Source organism: Caretta caretta, chromosome 3 (assembly GCF_965140235.1).
Source record: "Caretta caretta isolate rCarCar2 chromosome 3, rCarCar1.hap1, whole genome shotgun sequence".
Classification (NCBI taxonomy): domain Eukaryota; kingdom Metazoa; phylum Chordata; order Testudines; family Cheloniidae; genus Caretta; species Caretta caretta.
In genome coordinates, this window is record NC_134208.1 from 100,671,951 (window position 1) to 100,699,500 (window position 27,550).

The following is a 27,550-nucleotide window of genomic DNA, read 5'->3' on the forward strand; positions in this document are numbered from 1 at the left end:
CCCTGTGCTTCCGTCCACATCTGACACAATCTTTCAACGGTTTGTGTACTGCACACTCTGCCTCTTTGGTCTGCAGGAATGGATCCTGCACTGTTGACCAATATGCTGCTTGCTCTCACTCACACATCACGAGTGGCAGTGAAGTTATTCCTTAAACTATAAAGGCAAGAGCAGTTTGACATTGATATCGCCATGCATACTAGCTACAACACTAGATTGCTTGTGGCATTCACAGAGGTGCTGACCACAGTGGAACGCCGCTTTCGGGCTCAGGAAACTAGCACTGAGTGGTGGGATCACATCATCATGGACATCTGGGATGAAGAGCAGTGGCTGCAGAACTTTCGGATGAAGAAAGCCACATTCATGGGACTGTGTGATGAGCTTGCCCCAGCCCTGTGGTGCAAGGACATGAGAAGAGAGCTGCCCTGCCATTGGAGAAGCATGTGGCAATTGCACTGTGGAAGCTGGCTACTCCAGATTGCTACCGATCTGTCGCTAACCAGTTTGGAGTGGGAAAAATTGACCGTTGGACTCGTGTTGATGGAAGCATGCAGGGCCATTAATCGCATCCTGCTCCAAAAGACTGACTCTGGGCAATGTGCATGACACTGTGGATGGCTTTTTCCACAAATGGGCTTCCCTAACTGCGGAGGGGTGATAGAGGGCACGCATATTCCAATTCTGGCACCAGACCACCTAGCCACAAAGTACATTAATCGGAAGGGGTATTTCTCAAGGGTTTTCCAGGCGCTTGTGGATCACTGTGGGCATTTCACGGACATTAACACAGGCATGACGCACGCATCTTTTGGAACACTGGCCTGTTCAGGAAGCTGCAAGCAGAGACTTTCTTCCCGGACCAGAAGATCACTGTAGGGGAACTCAAAATGCCCACTGTGATCCTGGGAGACCCTGCCTACCCTTAAGCGCCGTGGCTTATGAAGCCATACAAGGGGCACCTTGAAAGCAGCAAGGAGCGGATCGACATCAGGCTGAGCAAGTGCAGAATGACTGTGGAGTGTGCATTTGGCTGTTTAAAAGCCTGCTGGCGCTGCCTATAGGAGGTGGGACCTGGCCGATGACAATATTCCTATGTTTATAGCCGCGTGCTGTACCTTCCATAATATTTGTGAAGGGAAGGGTGAATGCTTCACCCAGGGCTGGACAGTTGAATTTAGCGCCAGGAGGCTGAATATGAAGAGCCAGAGACCAGGGCTATTAGAGGGGCGCAGTGCAGGGCCATAAGGATCAGGGATGTCTTGAGGCAGCAATTTGAAGCTGAATATTTGTTGCTATGCTCAGGAGCGCAGTGCTTGTAATGCTCGGCGGGGACTGTGATTGGTGCAAATAATGCACTAAGAAGGTTTAAGGAAATTACCTGTTCCTTTGCAGGGCTCTGTTTGCTTTCAATTAATGGAATAAAGTTTGCTTGCAGACCAAAACAATTATTTTATTAAAAAACACCAACCAGAGGAGAGAGAGAGAGAAACAAAAAACCACAGCACTGAGGGGGATGAGGGAAGGGAGGGTCCCAGGAGGTGGTGGGGTCCCGGGATGGTTAAAGATTTGTGTATGTCCAGGTATCATAACCAACCTTCTCCTCTGGAGTACAATGCAGCGGGTACCGTACTTCATCAGGGCTAAACTGCAGAGTGATGGGTGTTGAGTGCAGTGGGTACTGGGAGTTCGCAGGGCTGGACTGTGATGGGGGAGGAATGGAATGCTGCGGGTACAGACTGGAGCCAGGAGATTGATAAGAGTGTGCTGGCAGTGTCTGGGGGGCACATGGGAAAGAGTTTTGTGACAGCGGCTGCAGGGGAGGGTGGGCATGGAGCTGCTTGGTTTGCAGTGCTAGTAGCTAGTATGTCCACTCGGCGCTCCATAATGTTTAAGAGTTGCTCCGTGGCTTCGTTCTGGCTCTCCGCATTCACCTTTCAGTCCCTCTTCTCATTGTCCCACCACAAACAATTTCACTGAAGCACTGTATTAGCAACTAATTGCCTACAAATCCTCAGTACATCAATACTAACATTTAATTGCCTATACTATCTCATCATACTCACAATGCTCTAAAGCAACAGTGAGAAGGACAAAGTGTCCCTCTCCAGGCCTTATGAAAATAAGCTGGTTATCTTCTAAGCAATTCTGGCCTTGAGCAAGACCATTTATCATGAATTAGTTACTGAGTGGTGTAAATGGCCCTCATCTTTGCCCAGGATTATCGACTAATCCACCTGGTTTTGGCTCACATTGCTTCACTCCTTAACAAGAACAGAACACGTAGTACCACATTTCGTCTTGTACCTCACATGTATTTTGAATGGCACAAAAACACGTTGGGACTGTAAATTAAAACATTGGAGCATCCAGTAAGATATTATCATGGTTATTATAACAATATGAAATTCAATCAAAATAAAGAAAGCATTCTATATATTCCGTTCTTCAATCAATCCTACATGTAGTCAACAATTCATAGAATCATAGAATATCAGGGTTGGAAGGGATTTCAGGAGGTCATCTAGTCCAACCCCCTGCTCAAAGCAGGACCAATTCCCAACTAAATCATCCCAGCCAGGGCTCTGTCAAGCCTGACCTTAAAAACCTCAAAGGAAGGAATTTCCACACCTCCCTAGGTAACGCATTCCCGTGCTTCCCCACTCTCCTAGTGAAAAAGTTTTTCCTAATATCCAACCTAAACCTCCCCCACTGCAACTTGAGACCATTACTCCTTGTTCTGTCATCTGATACCACTGAGAACAGTCTAGATCCATCTTCTTTGGAACCCCCTTTCAAGTAGTTGAAAGCAGCTATCAAATCTCCCCTCATTCTTCTCTTCTGCAGACTAAACAATCCCAGTTCCCTCAGCCTCTCCTCATAAGTCATGTGTTCCAGTCCCCTAATCATTTTTGTTGCCCTCCGCTGGACTCTGTCCAATTTTTCCACATCTTTCTTGTAGTGTGGGGCCCAAAACTGGACACAGTACTCCAGATGAGGCCTCACCAATGTCAAATAGAGGGGAATGATCCCTCGATCTGCTGGCAATGGCCCTATTTATACTGCCCAAAATGCTGTTAGCTTTCTTGGCAACAAGGGTATACTGTTGACTCATATCCAGTTTCTCGTCCACTGTAACCCCTAGGTCTTTTTCTGTAGAACTGCTGCCTAGCCATTCAGTCCCTAGTCTGTAGCAGTGCATGGGATTCTTCTGTCCTAAGTGCAGGACTTGTCTTTGTTGAACAGTTAGTATGACTAAATTAAATTTAAAGAATCTAATATAGCTACTGTTTTAAATAGCCCATTATTTCACTATTAACACTAGATAACCCCTGGGTAAATAGGGAGAATGTAAGAATAACACATTCTCATTTAAAACAGTAACTTCTGCTTTTGGCCCATAATGGTACAGGTCATTTAGTTCTTTTATCACACTAGTAAGAGATTTTCTAGTTTTAAAAATTCAACAAGGATGTGAATTTTTCCAAGTTTTCTTACCACAACAGGAACATACTCTAATCCCAAATGTCCTAACACCAGGATATACAGTAAGTTCCCATCTACACAGAGACATTCTGAAATGAGGACAAAACAAATCAGGATTCCTTAAAATACTTCACTCAATGAATAAGTGGCTTAAATACTTTAGCCTCCAAATTGTTGACCCCTGACCTAATCTTGGATTGTTTATAGTTTTGGGTAAAATATAATCTATTTGCCAAGCATGCTTACAGGAATAATAATGGAAGTTATTGAAGCAGTAACAGCAAGTAGGAAAACAGAAATAATAGGGTTGTTAGGATTATATCCTATGTGAGGATTACAGGTAGTTTGTGGTCTAACAAAGTAAGGTGCAGGTGGTGACCCTTGGTTGCATATTTTTGCCAACTCATGATGAGAGAACAAACAATTGACCCCAAGTTAACAGGTACACTGCAAGCTTTGAAATTTTAATATAAGGAATTTCGGGACTTTTTATAAATTTTGTTGCTAGGCAGTTAGATTATATTGATGCATGTGATTAACTCTCGTAAATTGCATAGTTACTGGAAGCATAAATATTAGGTAACTGAATGAACCACATGGAAAAAGGTGGGCTGACGTTGCTGACCAATGTAGGAAAAGGTGAGCTGATGATGCCTATGTCCGAGTTAGCCGAACAACCTAAGGGAATTAAAGATTTGGAACTTTCCCTGCTTCCTTGGGAGCATCCAGTTGTAGAACAGCACATTGGTTGATCTGGGACCAACTTCCGGATATACGCCGCTTACCTTTTTTTCCCCTTATCTTTGTCACTAATGGTCTCCAGGAAGTTGTAAGTATGGACAATGTAAGATTCTAAGTATGAACAATGCAGGAAACCACTTTCCTGCACTTGTCTTATTTTTATTCTGACATAATTGATTCTTCTATAATTCCAATTATAGTTGTTTGCATCAACTAAAGCTCAAAGTTTGTGTTTTACCAATTTCATCTCCTTAATTAAGCTACCTAAATAAAGAACCTGTTATCTGTGAAAAGGGCACGTTGCATCCCAATAAATTATTTTATAATTGCAATAATTGATCAGTCTACAAAACTTGATTTAATTCCATCCTGGAGTGGGGAGGAAAGGTTAAACATTTCAGAACGTTAAGATGGCGAAATAATTGACTGCATTGATTCAGGAGCAGAGTAGAACCCCTTCATGACTGCAGGACTGTGTATGGTCTCCATACCAATACAATAACTATTCAAACAATGGAACTCTAAACATACGGCAGGTATAAGTGTGCAAATATACAGGTGAATAGGGAGTTTGCTTCATATTTCATACTTTGCAGGAAACAACTCAGGCAATGTACTAAAGTAACATGATGGGATATCAAAGTAAATGCCATAACAGGACTTTGAGACAAAATTGGTGGATATTTTTACAGGATACTTGAAATTAAAATTGAGAATGAGTTTCAGATTGGACTTTAGATAAAACCGCACCGTACACTTGGGATTATAAATGATTGCTCCCATGTGCCAGTTTTCAGTGATACACACTATAGATAAGAAAAGGAGCATCTATTACAAAATTCAAGTATGGGTGTATTAAAGAAAGATGAAGCAACTTTCAAACTATACTCTATTTAAAGGAAAATTGTGAGGAATAAAGACCAATAAAGATGGCCTTATATCTCAGCCCTAGTTGTACTATTTTTCTTGATGTTGCACGCTTCCTTACCTTGACCTTACTCCTCGCCTTCCTCAGCAAGTTCAGTTTCTTTATGCACCACTACCCTTGTGACAGACATGTCAGGGTGCTGCTCTTTGGCTTCTTTGATTGCCTGTGCCAGTGCCTACAAAATATTGGAAAGATTTAGTTGAACAACGGCAGAGTGAAATTAAAAACTGCACTGGAGTGGTGGGCTAATGACAACACATTATGATACCATTTAATCACACAGTTATTCAGGACAAAAGCTCCTGAGTCTAAAGGGGAATCAGGAAAGGAAACTGAAGAGGAGCCCTAGAAACTCTCTTCTTCTGTCCAGTGCTAGAAACTAGATAAAAAATACCCTCCATCCATCTAACAACTGATTTACATGCTGGTTCAGAGAAGCATACAAGTGTAGGGCTGAAAGGGACCTTGAGAGTTCGTCTAGTCCATTCCCCCACACTGAGGAAGATAAAAGGGGAAGAAACAGGATCGACATCATGGTAGAGCATATCAGGAGGAGGCAGGGGATGAGGCATTTCTAGAATAGAAATATCCCACACACAAGATCTGGTAGTAATGGGGGACTTTAACTACCCAGATATCTGTTGGAAATGTAATATGGAAAAAACCACATTCTTGGAATGTAATGGGGACAACTTCTTGTTTCAGAAGGTGGAGGAAATAATTCAAGGAACAGCCATTTTAGACTTGATTCTAACTGGGAGGAATTGTTTGTGAATCTGGAAGTGAAAGAGCACTTGGGTGAAAGTGATCATGAAGTGATGACCTCATGATTCTGAGGAAAGGAAAGATTGAGAGCAGCAGAAAAAGGAAATGAGAGCCTGTAAGCTTTTGACCTGCTGCAGACTAGCAATAGAAAGCAGCCTCACATGTTTGCCTAATACAATGCACAATATGGGAATCTTATTACATAGAATTTCCCCACTTCTGAAATTTGTGATATGATTTTGCAGATTTCCAAAGATTACAGAGAGTAGACAAAAAGAAAAGGAGTACTCGTGGCACCTTAGAGACTAACAAATTTGAGCATAAGCTTTCGTGAGCTACAGCTCATTTCATCGGATGCCACTGAATGCATCCGACAAAGTGAGCTGTAGCTCAAGAAAGCTTATGCTCAAATAAATGTATTAGTCTCTAAGGTGCCATAAGTACTCCTTTTCTTTTTGCGGATACAGACTAACACGGCTGCTACTCTGAAACCACAGAGTAGACAATGAGGTTATACCCCTGTATTGGTTTCTTTGTGAAAAATAATTTTCAGGCATGAAATTTCTAGTATTGTTCTGTCTCATTTGAGTACTAATTGCTTAGATTCATTAGTGATTATTTCCTTATTTGCCATCACTTAATGGCCTTCACTATCATATTGGGGAGTCCCAAACCATTAGATAAAAGGGACAATTCAAGCGTACAAAAAAGATAATCAGGGGCACTTACTAAATTCCAAATAGTTTTTAATTAGGGAATACCTTTAATGCAGCAAGCCTAAAATGGGTCTGTACTTTACATCAATATTCACACTGGAAAGCTAGCATGACAGGACAGTCACCATGACATATGCCTTTAGCTGTCGGTACACTGGGAAAACCAGCAGGGAAATCCCTTGGTAGTGATACACTGGGAGTACTTCCTCCTATCCCCATTCAAAGAGCCTCAAATTAGAAGTTTCTGGGTACACAGTATATAGCAATTCTGCAAGAAAGGCACTAATATTTTAGCAAGGCTTCAAAAAGCAAATAGTCACAGAAAATGATCAGTTCTTGACTGTTGGAAGAGGTTTTTGCAGAATAAAGTGGGGATGCACACAGTGCTAAAAAATAAGCTTCCCTCGGGGTCCTCCTTGAAGTTTTATCACATGGTAACTGGACCAAACTTGTTTTCAACACCCATACATTCCTTTCCACAAAATCTTACCCCCCACCTTTAATCTACAGGAATAATGAAAATATTAAAATACATTTCCTTCGGTTTACCAAATTTTCCTGTTTTGAGGGTCCTCACCTCCCCATAATCTTGGGAAAATACTGCCACACTACCAGTGACTTTGGTGTTATGTTAGGGGGAAAACCATTTGAAATGGGATAGCATGCAACAAAGGAAGCGGATAGTATCAAATGATATTAAATGAAACCTAGAAGGCCATATTACTCTCACTCCTTCATGAAAGGTGTTTTAAAGTAACTGTGACAAACAACGTAGTTTGTCAATAAATTGATATATCATAACTAAGGGACAAGGAAGGTGTGTTAAATGAAGAAAAGCTGCTCTCAGATACACTGAACAACTTTTGCCCAAGAACAATGGATAGTCTCAACAAAGACCAAATTAACTCAATGGATTGGGCAGAAACTTGCATACCAACCCATGAAAGTGCCAGACGTGTGGCTTATGAAGAGGGAGACTCCAACTGAAATGGGGTCAGGTCTAAGGGAAAATACCTTTTGGGAAGGAAGGTGATCCTTACGTAATATGATAATTAATTCCAAATACCAAAGGCTTGAAAAACAAGTGAAACTGTAGGGAGATGTGCTTTGCTGTCTTTGGACATATAAGATTCTCTTCTTTTTCTGTAACTAGGCTGAAATTACCTTAACTAGTTTAGCTACGATGAAACGTAATTCTAGATGTTAAGTAAATGGTTTCTTTTTACTCCATTTTCTGTTTTTAATAAATCTTGTTTTATTAAGAGATGTACTGCTGCAGGTGAGCCTTGCACTCACTCAGTTTCAGAGGAGAAATGCACCTGCAACCTCAAAGGAAACATACACCGAGCAAGAGCAAGAGTCTTTGGAATCTACATGCCATACTTGATCTCAGTCAAGAGTCATGGGCAAGGATGTACTACGTCACTGAGTTGTGTTGCTATGAAGCTATGCAGTGAGTGAACACAAGGGAAGATGCCAAAGAACCAAGTAGGAGGCAAGAGTTGGAGATAGTGTTTCATAACAGTAATAAATCCATATACAGTTTTAATGACAAAACAGCCTAAAACTCTACTGAACCCTAAAAAGAATACAGGGTGCTACAAAATAAGCATCTTAGCTTGGAGGGCAGGGAGTTGAAGAGTGCCATTTCTTGAATTAATAGGGTAATGGGGGAGAGGAAATAATCAGAACTGTGAAGGGAGATTCAAAGGTTAAGAAAAAATGCCAAGGTTAGAAAGGAGATGTACTGATTAAGGAGTACATCTCCGTAAAGAGTACGGAGTCTTATTAAGAAAACTTGTGGACCCAAAAGGGAATACTTCATTAGTACAGCTTGGTGCTTGCTGTCATCTCTTAAACCTGACAATTTTATTTCTAGTTTGCATTTTAAGCAGCACCATGTACTAGTATTTAAGGGACCAGCCTGTTTAGGTAATTGTCATGGCTACAAGGCAAAGCACCTTAGATCCCGTTAATCCCTCCTGACTGTACCCCATAGGGAACAGGCATGGCTTCCTACACCTCACTTTGGTGGAACCTTGAAGTCCAATCACACAGAGTGGATCTCTGGGCTGCAGCCCCCCCGGTTCACAATCATGTTAATGACATGATTCAATTTGCTTTTGGCACCTCTAATAGTTACCCTTTGAGAGCCCGTGAGAGTAAAAGTTTGCCCTGACTCAGGAACAGTACCTTGACACAAAATATTATGTACTCATTCCTCAAAGGTACAACACAAGTAGAACAGAAGGTAAAAACAATCAAAGGCCTACACACACAAGGTTTACTTACACCCCCAAAACTTTTTTTGATAGCTTTTGTAAGTTCCTCTTAGCGCAGCTAACTGTCCCTAGGATGTTAGGCCATTTTATTTCAAACAGATAACCCGAGGGGCATATGATACTTCTAAAATGTTTTAGGTGATTGTCATGGCTACAGGGCAAACTACACCTTAGATCCTTTTAGTCCCTCTCGAGTGTACCCCTTAGGGCAGTGGCTCTCAACCTTTCCAGGCTACTGTACCCCTTTCAGGAGTCTGATCGGTCTTACATACCCCAAGTTTCACCTCACTTAAAAACTTCTTGGTTACAAAATTGTACATAAAAATACAAAAGTTAATCTTTTACTGAATTACTGAAATTTCTTACTTTCTCATTTTTACCACAATTATAAAATAAATCAATTGGAATATAAATATTGTACTTACATTTCAGTGTATAGTATATAGTGCAGTATAAACAAGCCATTTTCTGTATGAAATTTTAGTTTGTAATGATTTCACTAATCCTTTTTATGTAGCCTGTTGTAAAACCAGACAAATATCTAAAAAAGAGTAGTTGTACCCCCTGGAAGACCTCTGCGTACCGCTGGGGTACACGTATCCCTTGTTGAGAACTAGTGCCTTAGGGAACAGGTTTGGCTTCCTACACCTCACTTTGATAGAACCTTGAAGTCCAATCACTCAATGAATCTCTTGGCTGCAGCCTCCCTGGTTCCCAATCATGTTAAGGCACAACTTCCTCATTCTCCACAGCAGTGATGTACAGTGCCAACAGTCAAGGACTCAATCTCTGTGGTATAGTTTGTTAGTATTATGAACTTTATAGATGCTTTGCAGAGTCAATGGTATAATTTGTCATAAGCTAAATATCACTGTGAACTTTAGTACAAAAATGTACTGTGTAGTCAACACTTACAACTTATTTTTCTGCTTCATACTGTTTATTTCAGTATAAGAGGAAGACTTAGAGAACAGTGGAGGGAATAAATGGAGTTTTATTAAAGCAAAGGTACTGTCTGACCTTTTCAGATGTCCCAAATGTATTAAATACATTTCAGGGTAGACATAACCCATGCCTAATGCTAAACAGCTCTGGCATTTAATTACAAGCTTCAAGGAGAGATTGAACTTGTCATGAGCCACTTACTACAGGCACATCAAAATCTGAAATTAAATTTACTCAGAGCCCTCAGTACATTACCATTAAAAAGTGAAAATTAAATTCCTATTTGTTGATTTGTATACAACTTAGAAACTGCCTCCACTGCAACGTCATGGAAAGTGCAGACTTTCTTGACTAAATAACGCAACGATAATGATTTTTTGTTTCAGCTTTGTCACCATTACCTCTTAAATGAAAAGTTATGCAAATAATCTGAGCGACCCCAAGGGAAAAATAATTGCATTTTTCTGATTTTCCCGTTCTCCACTTTTCAAAGTCTTTCTTTTTGTATGGGACAGGTGAAATATTCTAAGCCCGCTCTCTCTTGTGAGCATGAAAAAATTGTGCTTGGTTTTGGGTACCTAGTGCTAATAAAGATTAACTTATCTGTGCAAGATACCAAAGGGATCCACAATTGAGTACTATGCTTCATTTATTGCTAATATACATTAACACACTATGAAACATTGGTTTTCTTGATATTAAAGGAAAGATCTTGGTGTCCTAATATTCATCAAAACTTGCATCATCACTCAGAAAACTGAGGATCCGCCCAGGAAGCACATATGATAGCATAATTAGTTGATGGAATTGACATTCTCAGAATCTACTTGCTCCTATGAATTCTGCTGATCTCTTCCTTTTCTGTATTGCACAGATCTTAGAGGGACATAGACAGCGTACTGTAAAAGGGAACTGCATATGTACTCACCTGGTCATGGTCAATATCTGCATCTCCAGTGATGACAATGCGCTTCTCAATCCTTGTTTCTGATACTCCACCTTTTACTGTCTACAGATAGCACAAAACAAAGAAATTCATCTTTAAAATGATTCCATATAGGTAAGGAGGGGAAATCATAGAGAACGTCTACTCCTACTCTCCAGTGCACAAGTGGGAACTGAGAGTTGGTACGAAAGGGTTGCAGTTAGTGATACAGATTCTTGGTCCTACATCTAATCATCCTTTCCTGCTTATGGTTAACTGTATAGCAGTGATGTCCAAGAGGAAGTTGCCCAAGAAGACCAACCTGCAGAGAAGGCCCTAAGACATTATCTGAGGTCAGGTCTGGACAGATATGGAAATGGGGCTGATACATCAGGGTTCCAGTCTTCTTTGTCATCATTTGGGTTTTGGTAAGTGACAAGTTTCCTGAAACTTCCTTAACTACTGTGTGTCAGCTCATCTGTTCTCTACAAAATCTCACAACTATCAGTAAGGTTCTCTCTCATCTGCAGTTCTGACCTTTGTGCATCTTTCTGCCTCATCAATTAACCATTTAATTTCAAATCTCAAATGAAAACTTCATTTTTCGTCTCTATTTAATGCTTAAGGCATTTTGGGAAACAGTTTGTAAGGAAAATAATACAGATATAAAATACAATGCTATTTTATCATAAGTATTTGGCTAGAGATGAGATTAAGTTCTTCCTTAGAGAATATTATAAACGGATAGTTCTCTGAAGACAGTTACAAAAGACTTCCATACAGCAATCAAGAACAACATTGAGATTGGAGGTACAAAGTTTTAAGCCACTTTATTTTGCATTAATCAAGAGAAATGAGTTATAAAACAACTCTGGAATTATTTCCAGTATGAGTACTTCGAGAATTCCATCGGAATTCAAATCATCTTGACAGTTTCTGTATTTCAAACAGATGAATGAAAAATTCTAGATGCAAAATTTGGACACTGGGAAGTGGCTAGAATATTTGGAATCCAAGACCATAAATTTACTGTATTTATAGAGAGGCTGTTAATGGCAAAGTAGCAAATTTGCTGTCAGATGGCTCTTCCATACTTCTCTTTGACCTCCTGGTTGACAAAGCATCATCTAATTTCATTTTAAAAATATAGCTCCTTTCAATGAGACAATATTCTCTAACAGTTATTTTAGCTCCATGTACATTTGATAAGAGAATTATTTTTTCTGTTGGAACACAGGTGGCATTTTATTCCACAGAGTCTTTTTCAAGATTCTGATGGTGCTGAAGGATTTGAAAAGCAAGAGGAAGTTGAAAAGGAGCTGTTCACTAAACTTTCTGTTGAGACACTTCGTTTTAAATTCTGAGTTCAGAGTTTATTTTTTGGTGACTTTCACTGTACAATTTCCAACATCCTTCTCTCCGGACCTATTCTGTGAATATATTTTGCTCTCTTTAGGATATTCCATTATGAACTTAATTCCGTGAGCACTGAATTACTATCCAATAAAATTAAGATTCTTGTCTTGAAATAAGATTTACTGTGCACCTTTCACTTCCCCTCTTCCTTTTTGTTTCACCATAAACTGGAGTCCTTCTTGAGTTTTTCCTTCTAGAACTGCATTAGAAAATCATCAGAATTCAGTAACTCTGTTGTTTGCATGCCTCTTTTAAAAACAAAAACATGTTTATTCACCATTCAGGAAAAATAACATTTCTCAGCTGGAAGGGGGAGACACAGAAAAGTGTCACACAGGACAGAAATGGAAATAGACCCCACTTCTTGCTGACTTTGAGCTTCTCGACTGACTCTGAATGCTGAACACTCAGGACTTGATTCAGCCCTGGCATATGCCAATTTCTAAAGTAATCCAAGGCACAAAGTCCCCAGTAGCAGAATCTGCTCAGAAAGATTACAAAAATTGATCAATGCAGTCCCAGGAGAGGCTGAGTAAAGAGGACTGAAGCCAGGAGATATGTTGTTTCAGCATATCCCCTGAGTTGACTCCATTAGTGGGGTCACCACAGAGCTCAATCACATTAATTACCCCTTTCCCTGGCAGAACCCCCAGCAAAGATCATCAAGAAGTGAGATGAACAGAGATAGCAAAGGCTGGGTGCCAAGCTGTGTCCCCAAAACCCACAAAAGCCAGAAGTAACACCAGCTGCAGGTACAGCAAAAATTCAGATTATATTTCTCTCTCTTCTCCAGTTCTCCCTCCTGATTTCATCTATGATATTGCATTAAGACTTGGTTTAGGGAAGTCAATTAAAGCCCAGAACTGGGAATGGCACGATCCATTTTAAATATCAAATTTGTTCAGAGTAATCACTTTGAAGGAACCAATGTACATTTTGACAGGGTCATTTTTAATGCACGGAGAAGTTGTCGGTTTTACCTTAGTGATGTGTGTGGTTGTAGTTGTAGAAACTGATTCAGACGTGATAGTCTGTGCACTCAACAGCACACCAGCATCACCGCCTGAGCTGCCATCAAACTGTAGACAGTTGGGAAAAGAAAAACAAAAGTTGCATTTTCATGCCTAACGATTTAAAACTTGTGTGTTAACAGAACACAGTTAATGCAACATTCACTACTAATACCTACATAATTCTCCTTTAGCTCAGGCGGAAAAGTGCTTTTGGAACAGAAATGTCTATGGTTTCGCTGGCAAACAGAATGACCATATGAAGACAAACACAGGTTTGATACACATTACCACTCTAGAATAAAAGCTAACTGGTTTGCTGAATCACATCAACCATTTTAACATGTCCTTTGTGGACAAAATTATAATCAAAGTTACTCTTCCCTTTTGGGAGCTCAGAGGTGAGTTAAGTCAGATCTCTGAACCCATACATTTTTAGACAACCAGATCCTATACTATTTGATTAAAAAAAAACACCACCAAACCTTTAACGTTAGAATGATACTTGCTCTTCTGTCTACTTAGAGTCATTTTTAAATTGTTCCATGTTAACAAAATAATCAGTGCCACTATAGGGAAGTGTTGATTTGTAAAAAAACATTACCATGTTATCATCTCGCTTGAATTTGGAGTTGATCATAAAGGCCAACTTGTAAACAGCATTATAAATGATATTCCAAATCCACATCCTGTACCTGTGGAGATTCATATGTGATAGTTTTAGTCTCTGTTTGAACAATTGGGACTTCCTTGGTGGAGATTTCTGTTCTCTGTGTGGCATCTGAAATGGTCACCATCTCTGTCTTTACTACTGGAGGCTGTGGTGGAAGAGATAGGGTACAATTAATCCAAGGGACGTAAAACAAAGATTTGCATAGTGGGGTAAGATGAAATAGAACAAAAACACAAAATACAGTAGTGATATAATATATATATTAAGAATGTCTCCCACATACGCACACAAAAGCCACGATGAGAAGAATAAAGATGATAAAACAAATAGCACACCAGCCCTTTAATACCCTCTCTACAAGAATCATAGGAGATCTAAGTTTAACGTCTTAGCCAGTAGTAGGCACTGAAACCAGATCACCACCACTTCAATACTTCTTCAGATGTCTATTTAAAATGTGTGAAGGACCATCAGTGGGAGAATTTTAGTTCAGCTACAGTTTCTTCCATCAGACAAATGTTGCCAGTGTTACATAAAATAAGCCGTGCATTAAAAATGGAGAATGAAGTTACTACAATATTTGACACACATCCCCAACAGTGGATAAAAACTTGCAATGTTTTCTAAGCATTTCTAAAGTTTAATTTTATTTTTTAATGTAAGCAGCTTCTGGAGTAGACAAAACTACTGTCTATGGATTTTAAATAGCATATAGCTAAACTACATGTCTAGAATCAGGTTTAGGTGCCAACTATTTTCCTCTGAAAACAAACTTTAAAAGCCATTTTAGCCCTTGTTGTAGGAGATATTTTTTTTCAGTACTGTTCTCTGCTTGGGAACCAAAAAGTGATGACAAATTAGAACTCTGCAAGTCAGTAGAAACTATAATGGTCTTAGACATGATGGACCAGATTTTCATGACCTAGTCAGATTTTCAAAAGAACCTAGATACCTAACTCTCATTAAAATCAATGAGAGTTAGGCACCAAAGTGCTTCTGAAAAATCCCACTAAGTATCTATGTGCAGCTTTAAGTGCCTTAATACCCTTAAAGATCTGGCCTGTTTTGCTTATATTCTTAGAAAGCATGTGTGGAGCCCAATATAACCTTGGAGAAGCTAGTTTACTCACATTCTCAACTACAGGAACAATTGGGGCTATTCACATAGAAGAGGGAAATAAGGTGGTCTTAAGAAAAGTATGGGACATCTTTAGGACAATTTCTGAACTGGTCTTGAACTGGAGCCAAGTACAATGAGGAAAAACCTTAAAGGACTGAAGGGTGATGCCACAAAAAAAAAAGTGGTCAAAACTTCAGAGTTTACCAACTGTACATGGTCCTCTACATTCCACTTTACTCCTCCCCCCTTCAAAGGGCCATCTCATGATTAACCCATTAAACCTGTTTCTGTACTAAAACAGATGGCCATGATTCCTTCTGGAGCCAATTCATGCTTCCACAAGTATCTACTGGTACTAGAGGAGGCTACAATGATAGATGTGCCATCCTCTTACTGCTTAACCTGCCTTAACTGTAGGTACTCTTAACACCCCCAGAAATTTGTATCTATATAGATTCCAGGCAGTGCTTTCATAATAAAAAGATTTAGAGAAAGAAAAATCTGTGGATAGCAAGAAAAAAATGGAAAAAAGGTGTGAAAAATTGTTTTTAGCATACATGATTTAAATAACTTTCCAACTACACCTACAAGTCATGGGTGTGTCAAAAACAGCCAACAAAACAGACAAGACAAGACTTGAAAACACTAAAGACATTCAAATAAAAGTAAAAATTATGTAGTAAGGAAAAAAGGAGATGGTACAGTCGTAGGAAGGTTTGCTTTACTGGGCAATTCCTATCTGTTTCAGCAAAAAGCCAGAAACCATGACTGAAGTAGGCAGAGTTTCCCTGCTCATCAGTGGTTTCCCCCTTCCATAAGATTTGAATCTTGGTGAACACCTGAAGAGCTGGGAGAACAGGAGAAGAAGAAAGGCAGGTATATTTCCACCCCAAGGAACGTAACATCTCTATATAATCTAGTTCTCAAGCTGTGCTACCATTTACCTCAGAACAACAAATTATTTGTGGCACAACATCAATGTCAACATGAGACACATCTCCGTTTATTCTGAGCTGTTCTTCCTCATCTTCTGCTCTCAGGTCTTGCTTCCCCTCTTCCACTACATTCTTCTCTCCAGTTTTTATGGCAACTGCATTTTCCTGGGCCAAAGCCTTTGCCGTAACTTGCGTGTGCTCAACTGTTACTTTACTGCCTTCTTGTACAGCTTCCACACTCTGTATTACTTTTGTTGTACACTCCTCCTTTCTTTTAGCATCTTCATTTTCTTCTTGTTCTTCCCTTATGATGTCCTCAGCCGCTCTGTGGTGGGGCTGATACTCTCCCACCACTTCATCCTCACTCTCACTACTGCTGCTGCTATCTGATGACAGTGAAGAAGAGTCCTTTTTTGACAGGTGTTCCACCTTACGGGTCTCCCCAGCATCAGTGACCGCTTGCATTTTCCCTCTGTTGATTTCATCTATGACTACAGTCTCTTCTATCCCAACCTCTGCCTGCTGCTTCTCCTCCACTACGTTCAGAGTCTCATGTGAACTCTGCACAAAAAACACGGATGAGGAAAAACAAAAGTATAGTATATGAATAAATCAAAATGATGAAAACAAAATGAACTGATGGCTGGTTCATGTCATGTAGAGAACAAAGGTGACTGTGATGGTTAACTGAAAAAAGGAAAGAAAGAATGAAGGTGGATCAGAAATGTCAGACCCGAGTTAACTATGGAAAAATCAGTAGAACCTTATCAGCATCGCTGGCTCCAGTGCAAGGCCCTTCTGCTTTGGAAGCAAGTTTCTGTGAAACAAAAGGCAACCAGAGGACACAAATCAATATGTGTTTTAAACACCAGATGACACAAACATTTAATATCTCGTAGACAAAACATGCAGCAACACTTTCATTAACTCTTATTGATGACACAGTACTGTCTGCATAAAAAGATTTAAAATGTATGCATTCTGAAAACTCTGTGGGTATAACTATGTTTGATTCACGATCCATACAGAATTTACAGTTATGTTTGTTTTCTACAAGCAATTCTTTAATCTAGTTTGTAAAATACCTATTTAAGATTTTGGATACCACTGGAATCATGTAAGATCTTTACCAAAAAAGATTTGGAACAGAAGCATAAACATCAGCCAAGGCTGCTTCCTACTGGGGCAATCAATTATTTACTGCTAAAATAGTTAAAATCAGTCAAACAAAATTACTATATATATGGAAAGAAAAAGTCTTCACACACTATTCCAATGTCAATTTATTCCCCCTCTTCCCACCCCCCACACCCCAGTTGTATTTTTAAATGTTTTGATGACTGGACTTTATTTGGTCTGTTGCTTTAAGGAATTTGGCAGATCATTTCAGTAATTTTATAAATTGCAATAGAATATCACAACAAGAACGTTTAGAATACTCTGATGTGAGAATGTCAAAGGGACCATGTTTCAAGATTACCAAGAAGAGCCTATTGATATCCCAAAACATGAGATTAAAGAAATTCTATTAGCATTTGTGCCATAACAAAACAATTTGTGATGGGTATGCATGTATTGTCATACTATGTAAAAATAATTTTTATCAGATTTAAATAGCCATGAAAATTAAACAAACAAACAAACAAAAAAACACTAAAACAGTGTTCAGGATCAAATGCACAAAAGCAAAAATATCATTAAAACCAGCACACCATCTGTGACTTAATCCTGTTTTGTTTACCAACTGCAGTATGAACAGGGCCTGATCCAGCTCTCCCGGGGAATCAAAAATGGGAGTCAAGTGATATTTTGTAAATGCAAAGAATAGAGGATTAAGCCTGTAGTTTACCAAGTGATACTCCCTCACCCTAATAGAAGTTAAGATTTGCTGAACTGCTTTGACACAATGGGATTGAATAAAAAGTTACCTTCATGTAGATTTTTGGTTTTGTGGGTCCATGTCTAAATTTCAACATTAAATTTAACCTAGTTTGTATTTGTGGTTAATCTTTCTCCTCTATTGTCTTTTATATTAAATATTATAATATATATATTTTCTTAGGGACACATGGCATCGAATAGGTCAGCCTGTTTAATAGATGATAAAAATGTATGCATCAAATTTTATCTGACATGTTAGTGAATATTCATTTCGGTATATGTTGACATAGTGGAGAAATAAAGCAAAAAAGCACCTCAGGCAGTTGTAAGAAAGGTGAGGCAGAAAGCATTTCAGAAGGTACATTATCTTTCACAACAGTGCCCTCTGCTGTCCGTGTGGTGGATGAAGTGAAGGTAGATTTCATGCTAGTGGAAAAGCCCTCTTTACTAAATAAAATTGACGTTATTTCCTCTTCTAGGCTCTAGACAAGTTATAAAATGGAAAGCAAAGAATTAAAATAGTGGGAGACACAACAGTAATGATCTACAGAAGAAAGGAGAGGTTAGGCTAGAAAGAAAACAAATAGCACACACACAAGGATTTGCTTCTGAAATAATTCTACAAGATCAAAGGAAAAACTAAAATGTGTCCCTTAAAAGGAAAAATATGACAATATGACAAGCTTTAATGACAAAAACTTGCTGTGTACCAAAGAAACGACAATAGTTCGCCATGCCAGAATATGATATATCCCCACTTCAGTTACTGTTTTACACATTATTTCAGATTGTAAATATTATATATATATAAAAAAACAAAAGGAGGATTAATAAGACCCTCCCATAACTGTCAGAACAAGACTAGAGTTTTCTTTTAGATGGAATTTCAGATTCAATATTAAGAATATTTTTAAATTCATTCTTAATACTTTCCCTGTTTCCCCTTGTGGCATTAGCCCTGAACAGAGGTCGAAGCATAACTGCAGATTTCTACTTTTGATGGTTATTTAAATAGATTGTGTTCACCTTAACTTCAAAAGGGCTGTTTTTAAAAACAATTACTTTAATCAGGAATCAAATGTGTATTTATCCAAGAATTCAGCATTAAAAAATTTAGAGCTGCTCCCACCTATTGGGCAAATACATATTTATCCAAATACTTCTTTTAAAGTACTAAGGATATTTATAGAAAGCCTATAGTTCTTGCCACATAATGCTATGAATCTGTATTTAGATACATAATAAAAATAGTGAACTACACATTTGAAAAATATTACAATGTATGCACAGCAGCTGTCTTTTAAAGCTGAATCTTTCATTTGTTTCAGTTCCACCTTCCAAAACAAAAACAAAAAACCCACAACCCCTCCCAAGATGATATATCCCGTTAAAAGCTAAATTTTATTTTTAAAATATGACTTTGTGCTTTATAAGCTTGAGAACAGTACAATAATTAATATTTTTATACTGGTGTAACTTAGCAGCTGAATAAATTTGGTATTGACTACAGCAAATTTATTTCTAGCTCAGGACCTTGTATGCTGCAAGATTAACCCAAAGTACACTTTAGGACAAAGCTGTATTTTAAGCACATATTTTATTATAAACTCTGGACACAAAGAACTTGTGTTATAGACTCTGAACACTTATACAGTAGACTGTGGAGCTGCACATACTACATATATGGCAAGAGGAAGAAAGAGACTCCTATATTCATCCTATAGTAAAATTACAGCATACTTTCAAGGCAGTCAAGGCAAATTTGGATGGGAGTTGATTAATTTTACCCTAATAGCGTGTTTGACATTCACAGGGGATAACTACTTTTTTTCTTTTTTTTGTGGCTACTTTTGACAAAAGTTCATATATACAAGACGTTAAGAACTTTTGACTTCAGCCTGTGTGCAGGCAAGCAGGCTCATGGTCATCTGGTTAATCCCTAAACTGTAGTCCTACAGCATGCTGTTATTTCAGCGAATCAGAGTTGACCACACACACTCTGGCTGTAGTTTTGTCTGTGTATACATAAATATGCACACCATTTGTTTGCAGTTTACTACCACCAATTTTTTAGCCCGTCTAACCTTTGTGGTTGTACGTGCACGTCTATACACCAAAGCTGTGCACGGGCTAACCTACCCGAGCAATCTGGAATCCAGCTAACAATACTAGTGCAAACAGTGCAGCACGTGCTTCAGTACAGGCTAGAGCGCCAAATACGTGCCCAGGGTTTGTGCCAGGCTTGTACTAGCTGCACACAGACCCATGCTGTGTACACTGTTATCACAGGTGCTAGCTATATTGAAGCAAGCTTGAGTAGGCTAGCCCATTGGCTGTGTAGACATACTTTATGAAAGCAAGTGGATTGACATTTGTGCTAAAACTGAGGTTCTCTACTGTGACCAGTTGGCTGGTAAGGAGGTTGGCAGACTTCTACTATTATCAGTATATCCCTAAAATTGGAAGCCTTCATCAAAATATAAAAACTGTACAACAGTTATCCACTGTAGATACTGTGTGTTAGCATCAAACAATCCTTTGGGTTAAGTGTACAAAACATAAACCAATATGAATTAATGTATAAAAGCATAAGGGGATTTTATTTTATATTTGTTTTGGTTAAAAATGGGGTGTGACTGTGATGGTACTGGACATTCAAGACGTAAGAGGGTTATAACCATAGTTTTCCTTCATAAATATTAAGTCACAGATGCTGTGCAATCAAAAGGATGGTGGTACAAATAGTGTTAACCAAATGTAAAATTTCTCCCTCACATAGAGAATACAGTTAATTAGTGTGAACTTTCAATGCAGCAGTGGGGGAGAAGAAGTAGGTAACAATAAGGAAAATGGCAGTGCGCTCCTTAGACTTAACGGTATATACACACATGCTTAATGCCAGTTTGCAAAATTGCTATGGAAGTTTATCATACCTGGAACAAGATTTAGGAATCTGCTGGCCATCCTAATACCATAAGGATGAAAAAATGGAAGGGGGCATGGTGTGGTGGAAATGAGTATTTTATTACTCCATAAAAAGGCACTACTATTTGCTTATTTTAGGGCTCAAAGCAGGTCCCATTATTATTAGAAGGTTGGAAATTTTCCTATGCCCCACTCCCTGCTTGACAATTGGCAACACAGCAAAATATTTTATACACTGTGTGTTACTGAAATAACGTTTACAGCATTTGTTCTTTGTTTTTAATCTGATTCTAAATTTCTAGCTAAAAACAAGTCAAAGGTGATCTGATTAGTAGCTTGGCAATTGCTACTTCATAATAATAAATAATACTCGGCTCTTATATAGCACTTTTTATCAATAGATCTCAATGCGCTTAGCAAAGGAAGAATCAATTTTCTCATTTTACAGATGGGGAAAGAGGCAGAGAGGTGAACACACATTTAGATCTAGGGGAGTATTCAGAATGAATCTATTTCCCCAGCATTATTGATTTGCAGAACAGCTGCAGTAGTCACATAACTGTGATTTATTCCCTGTAGAGTGTTGAACAATTACAGAAGTGCATTTTGGTATGGAAATGCATGTTTATCTGTCATCCTAAACAAATAAAGATACCACGATGTTTTCAGTGATAGAATATAATATACTGAATTTCTTGTTGCCTTTTAAAAAGTATTATTCAGAACTTCAAAGCCGGTTTGATAGCAGATCAACACCTTTGTTTAACCAACACTGATCTATGTGGAGATCTTAAACATCCTCTCAAAGTTGGGGTTTTATTGGTTTAAACACATCACTTTTTAAAAAATAATCTGGTTAACTCATGTCACACAACAATGTTAAAAAAAAAACAACCACCACCCCCAAACCAAACTAAACCAAAACAAAACACCACCACCTGGTTAGTTTCTTCTGTTTTTGCCTCAGTAATCCATGTCACTGCAGTCCATTGCTTCTCCTTCACAGGCAGTTTTTTCCATTGGAAAATGTGGTCTCCTTTTTTCTATTAAGTTTTTTTTTTAAGTTTTTGGTTTTATAAAACCAACATAAATCAACAAATGAGACAGACAGACATACATCATACAAAACATGAAAACAAATTGGCCTGAAAGCAGCACAAGCATACCAGGTAGCAGGACTATGCAGATAGAGGGAAACGTAATACCTGGATTTACCCCCTCCTCAATATAAATTAATTCAACACAAAAACACATACACAAAATAAAATAAACCACTAGGATTTATTATATGTAGTCCCTTTTATATTGGAGCAAGTATATTTATCAGCAAAATATGGACAATAAATCCATCCACATTTCTGGAATATCATAAAGGAGGATATAATTTCTGTTTACAAACATACTGTGATGGTTGCAAAGTCTGAGTAATCATATCCTGGAATGGAATTTTCCACTGAATGCATCCGATGAAGTGAGCTGTAGCTCACGAAAGCTTATGCTCAAATAAATTTGTTAGTCTCTAAGGTGCCACAAGTACTCCTTTTCTTTTTGCGGATACAGACTAACACAGCTGCTACTCTGAAACATATCCTGGAAGTGACCATGTAGACCAACAATTTAAAAAAATTCAGTTAAGAAATTGGCTAATGATCTGTTGGAGATTTTTTACAAGTGAGCCACCAAGGACCCAAATCAGCAAGATAGTTAATCATAGGAGTAGTCCACTGGTTTTACCAGGACTTCTCATGTGCTTAAAGTTCAAAATGCTTAGTACCTTCCTGAGCTGGGGCCTTAATAAGGAAAAAAATTGTTTGACAGTGTTTAGCAAATTTAACATGTGGGGATTTTAAAAAGATCCCCATATCTTGTAGTCTCAAGAACCGTTAAACTTCCTGGAGCAATAATCAAGACAGCACACTTACTTATCAGAGGGAAAATGAGGCTAGGTCCAGAGACAGATTGATAGATGCTAAAGCAGAACATACTTGTGAGAGCTATTTTGTCTATATAAAACCACAAGTAGATTTAAAGTATTGTAAAAATCACTAAGCATTTTTGAACTGTGACAGCAATGTGTGCGTCTAGTTCTGACCAAAAACATGGAGTAGATTTTGGAAACAATGCTTTCAAAATTGCTAGTTCAAGCTGCTGTTTATCAAGAGACATGAGAAACTGAAAACCTTCTCAATCTTTTTATAGTCTTATAAAAAAAAGTTAGCCATAAGCCCAAGTGCTTTTAAAAAGCAAATACAGCTTAAGAGCTATCCAGGGATCGGCAACTTTTGGCAGGCAGCCCGCCAGGGTAAGCCCCGTGCCGGGCCAGGCCAGTTTGTTTACCTGCCGCGTCTGCAAGTTTGGCCAAGTGCAGCTCCCACTGGCCGTGGTTCGACGCTCCAAGCCAATGGGGGCTGCGGGAAGTGGCGACCAGCACATCCCTCAGCCCATGCTGCTTCCTGCAGCCCTCATTAGCCTGGAGAGGCGAACCGCGGCCAGTGGGAGCTGAGATCAGCTGAACCTGTGGACGTGGCAGGTAAAAAAACCGGCCTGGCCTGATAGGGGGCTTACCCTGGCAGGCCACGTGCCAAAGTTTGCTGATCCTTGAGCTATGCCATACTACTGCCTGAAAAACACTTGACATTATCAAATATTTTATCATGAATGTTGTTACAGAACCAAGTTTAAACATGAGCTTGAGAGCGGTTTACATGCAACTGCCTAAGCAGAGTTAAGGATGGAAACGTCTTTCTCACAATTTTACAGCCACTGTAAAACCAATTTGTAAGAATAGCAGTCCTAAACCAGAATAAAGCACAATCCTTGTTTCAATTGCTTTGTTCTGAGTTACTCTCTCATACTGAAACTCAAACAAATTATTTAAAGTCTGGACCAAAAGTAAGTAACAAAATGTTAATGGGTATTTAGTATAAAGAAAAATGTTACATTCACACAAAAGAAAATGTTACGTTCACACAAAAGAAAATATAGGAGGGCAATTTACATTTATTATATTTTCTAAACAGTTGTATGGAAATGCATGCTGACAAGCGTCTGCAATGACATACCCCTTGTGTCTGTAGAGACAGAGGTGTGATACGCCGCTTTTCCCATTCATTGGGGCGTGGCTCAGGTGTGGATTCCATGAAATTGCGCTTGAGTTCACTAATGCTAGCCTGATGTTTCAGTAAGTTGTCCTGGGTCTTATCCAGGTCCTACCAATGTGCAATGTAAAAAACAGTAGGACAAAACACAACACCAAAAGCAAACTTATCCTGAAAAAAGTCAAAGCAAGAAAAGTACCTTGTGTCTCAAGAGCCATTCTACTGTGGTACATTTTTAAAAAAAGATTAAGACCATAAAAGACTCAGATTTGTATTACCTTTTAGGAACAAGGCCACACTATACTGTTCCTGTCACAACTGTATGTACAGGAAAAAAATAACTTTTTATGATCAGTAAACAGAGGACTATTTTTATCTCAATATGAAGACACTACATTTTTGCAATAATTATTTTCAAAGGTTGCTGGCTTTTACTTGAAAGTTAAAGAAATTGAAGCAAGAATACCAAGATCAACATAGGTAACCCTCAATAATGCTAATGGACGTAAGTAGTGCTCAGCACAAGAATGGTCATAGACATGTAAGTATGTTTCTTAATAAGAAACTTTAAGCCAAAAATAAAGTACTTATAAATACAGATATTGTATTAAGTCCAAATCATGCAAACGGCTATGCATATGCTTCAACTTTACACACACGAATAGTCCCATTAAAGTCAAGGGGCTACTCATTGCTTATAAAGTTAAGCAGGAACATAACTATGTGCAGGATCAGGGTTTAAGATTGCTAATAACCTGCTGTGTATTGAAGGGTGGGATGGCAGATGGAACCACCATGGAGAGATAAGCCTGCGCACATCTACATACCAAAAAGGGTCTCTGAGCTAGCCCATGCAGATTAGCACAGGAGGGGACAATGAGCAATAAATAAGTAACAAATTTCATTTTTACAAGGATCCATTGACCCTAACATTGTGCAACTTGGATCAAAGGGCTATAGCTGCTCTTCCAGGCTACAAGATAGAGGAACAGGCATGGGGATTGGGACTATGCTGCAACCTCCTCAATAGCCCTTGTTTGGGAAGTAGATTTCAGCTCCCCAACATTTCTGAAACTTCACACTTAGGCTTTATGCAGGAGGAGTAAATTACACACTGCAAGCATAATCTTTCACTTCATACCATTCCTCATCTTGTGAAAAAACTACGCTGTGTATACAAACACAGACATCAGAGTAGGTGACTTTACAAGAGGTACAGTGCAACCGCCAGCGATTAAGTTTAGAATTGAGACCCCAAAATAAGTGTACTATGAAATCAAAGTACCTACAGTAACTAAGAAAAGTATTTGGACTTTTCATAATATTTAATAATTTAGGCCCAAGATTTAATTTTCATAAAAAGAGGCTACATACAAAACGTGTCTGAATTTTTATTAAAACATTTTGGCTACGATTTTAAAGTGTTCCTCTGCAGTAACAGGGGGTAACCATGTAACTCTGTATCCACAAAAACAATGAGGAGTCTGGTGGCACCTTAACAACTAACAGATTTATTTGGGCATAAGCTTTCGTGGATAAAAACCCCACTTCTTCAGATGCATGGAGTGAAAATTACAGAAACAGGCATAAATATATATTGTCACAAAGAGAAGGAAGTTACCCTTTTTTCTATAATTTTCACCCCATGCATCTGAAGAACTGGGGTTTTTACCCACAAAAGTTTATGCCCAAATAAATCTGTTAGTCTTCAAGGTGCCACCAGACTCCTTGTTGTTCCTCTGCAGTGTTACAACATAAACAACACAGAACTGTACTAGTGCATGAAAATCAGAAAGTGATACTGACTAATCAGCTTCTACTTCATTTCATTGTCAATTCTGAAGTAAACCTGTAAAAAATAAATTTTAAAAAAATTTAAAAATTTAAAAATTTTAAAAATTTAGGCCTGGATCCTGGACGCATGTGCTTAACTTTACACACTATAAATAGCCCCACGGAAGTCCATAGGTCCACTCACCATCCGCAAGTCTTTGCGGGACCAGGGCCTAAGTTTTCATCTAAAATTAATTTTTTAGTACAAATACAACCTTTAAATATCTATTTTGAGATTTTTTAAAAAGCTGTTTGATTTAAACAAAATGAAGTTTTCTTAATTATTGGTGGAATATAAAAAACAGGTTATACCATAGCAATTCCATAGAACTGCAGTGATATTAAACAACTGAAGCCAATGACATATTTTAATGGGTTGTTGTAAACAATTATTGTGGCTTGAGAGACCAGGCACATTTCTTGGACTTGTTCAAAGCAAGATTATGAAGAACATGCTTTCATTGTTTTAGTAAATTATGCAAAAGTAAATTTTGAACAGTTATCAAAAGCTGCCAAAAGCAACAACAGATTAGTCAAGTTACTGTAATCTACAAATCTGCATATTACTGTATAAATACAACAGTCATTAAATAAGAGATAAGCTCTTTTGTGACAGAGGGAATTCCTGATAGCCCCATTTTACGGGCAAGGCTAAATAGACATCGGATAGGATTTTTCTATATATTTTGTGCACGTTTTGTTAGTTTACTTTCAGTTATTCATCACCATACAAACTACACTGACTGCAACAAGAGGTACTGCCATACTAAATTCCACTTTAATGAACTGTAAAACTATTTATTTAAAACAAAATGTCTCTACTCCAATAATAAATAATAACAGTACTTAAATAGTACTCCAGATTCAAAGCCATTTACAAACATTAATCCTCACTAAGAATTAATTCTTTAGGAAATAAGAATTATTCACATTTCAAAAAAGGGAATACAAAAACAGGAACACTAAGTGATTTGCCTAAAGCCACACAGCAGGTCACTGGCAGAGCCAGGATTAGAAATTCAAGATTATGGGACTTCTAACAGCGAGGGTAGTTAAGCACTGGAACATTTTACCCTGGGTTCTGGTGGATTCTCTATCATGGACAATTTTTAAATCAAGCATCAAATATTTTTCTAAAAGATATAATCTAGGAATTATGTTGGGGAGGTTCCATGGCAGGTCTTATATAGGAAGTCAGACTAGTTGATCACAATGTTCCCATCTGGCCTTGGAATCTATGAACCTATGCTTATTCCTCCAGAGCACACAGCTCACATTTCAAGTATACATGTGTCAGAAAATAAAATGAAAAATATTAAGTGAGAGCCTTAAACTACAGCTTACATGGGGTACCCATTAAGTAGTAGGTTTGTGTGGCAAGTAAAAATTCCATTTTATGGTAATTAACAGACCAATGAATTTGATTTATTACCTAAACAGGGCTATTATTCCCAGTTGCCACTTTGAAAACTTCTAGTAGATTCACGCTTACAAGCTGTTCCTTTATGGAAAAACTAGAATTTACAACATGCATCTCCAAGTTGCATTTCCCCATGCATTTCATGCACTGTGTCCTTAACAGCCTGCAAGTGACCTCCCAACCCATGCAGCCTGGCAGCCCATGGAAACAGAAAGTGTTCCTTATGTTATACAAACCTCCAACATTAAATTGCTATGTCTGACATAAATATTTTCCCCGTTTACTCTCAAGGAATTGTTCTGTGAAATTAAACCACACACACACACAAAAGAAAGCAAAATGAACATAAAATGTATCAGCAAGTAACCAAAAAGAACCCTCAGATCGATAACCGACTTTAAAAAATAAACAGGGGGATAAATGATAAGAACAAAAGTCACTATTCAGACAA

The 27,550-nt window shown here is 38.4% G+C and overlaps 1 protein-coding gene across 15 annotated transcripts in view; it reads right to left on the reverse strand.

The window, feature by feature from the left end:
• Nucleotides 1-27,550, reverse strand: part of EPB41L2 (erythrocyte membrane protein band 4.1 like 2) — a 251,269-nt gene that overhangs the window by 4,608 nt on the left and 219,111 nt on the right. For 3 of the 15 annotated variants that reach the window (XM_075126744.1, XM_075126742.1, XM_075126738.1), the window contains 9 exons: nt 23,811-23,957; nt 21,687-21,791; nt 18,138-18,305; nt 16,706-16,759; nt 15,952-16,503; nt 13,910-14,032; nt 13,185-13,283; nt 10,792-10,872; nt 5,216-5,330 (listed from right to left, as the gene is read on the reverse strand). In XM_075126744.1, the coding sequence (XP_074982845.1) occupies nt 5,223-5,330; nt 10,792-10,872; nt 13,185-13,283; nt 13,910-14,032; nt 15,952-16,503; nt 16,706-16,759; nt 18,138-18,305; nt 21,687-21,791; nt 23,811-23,957 (1,437 nt within the window). In that variant the 3' untranslated portion in view covers nt 5,216-5,222. Of the gene's footprint in view, nt 1-5,215; nt 5,331-10,791; nt 10,873-13,184; nt 13,284-13,909; nt 14,033-15,951; nt 16,504-16,705; nt 16,760-18,137; nt 18,306-21,686; nt 21,792-23,810; nt 23,958-27,335; nt 27,399-27,550 lie in introns of all 15 variants that reach the window. The other 12 variants (XM_075126743.1, XM_048844556.2, XM_075126739.1 and 9 more) reach the window with 12 other exon arrangements.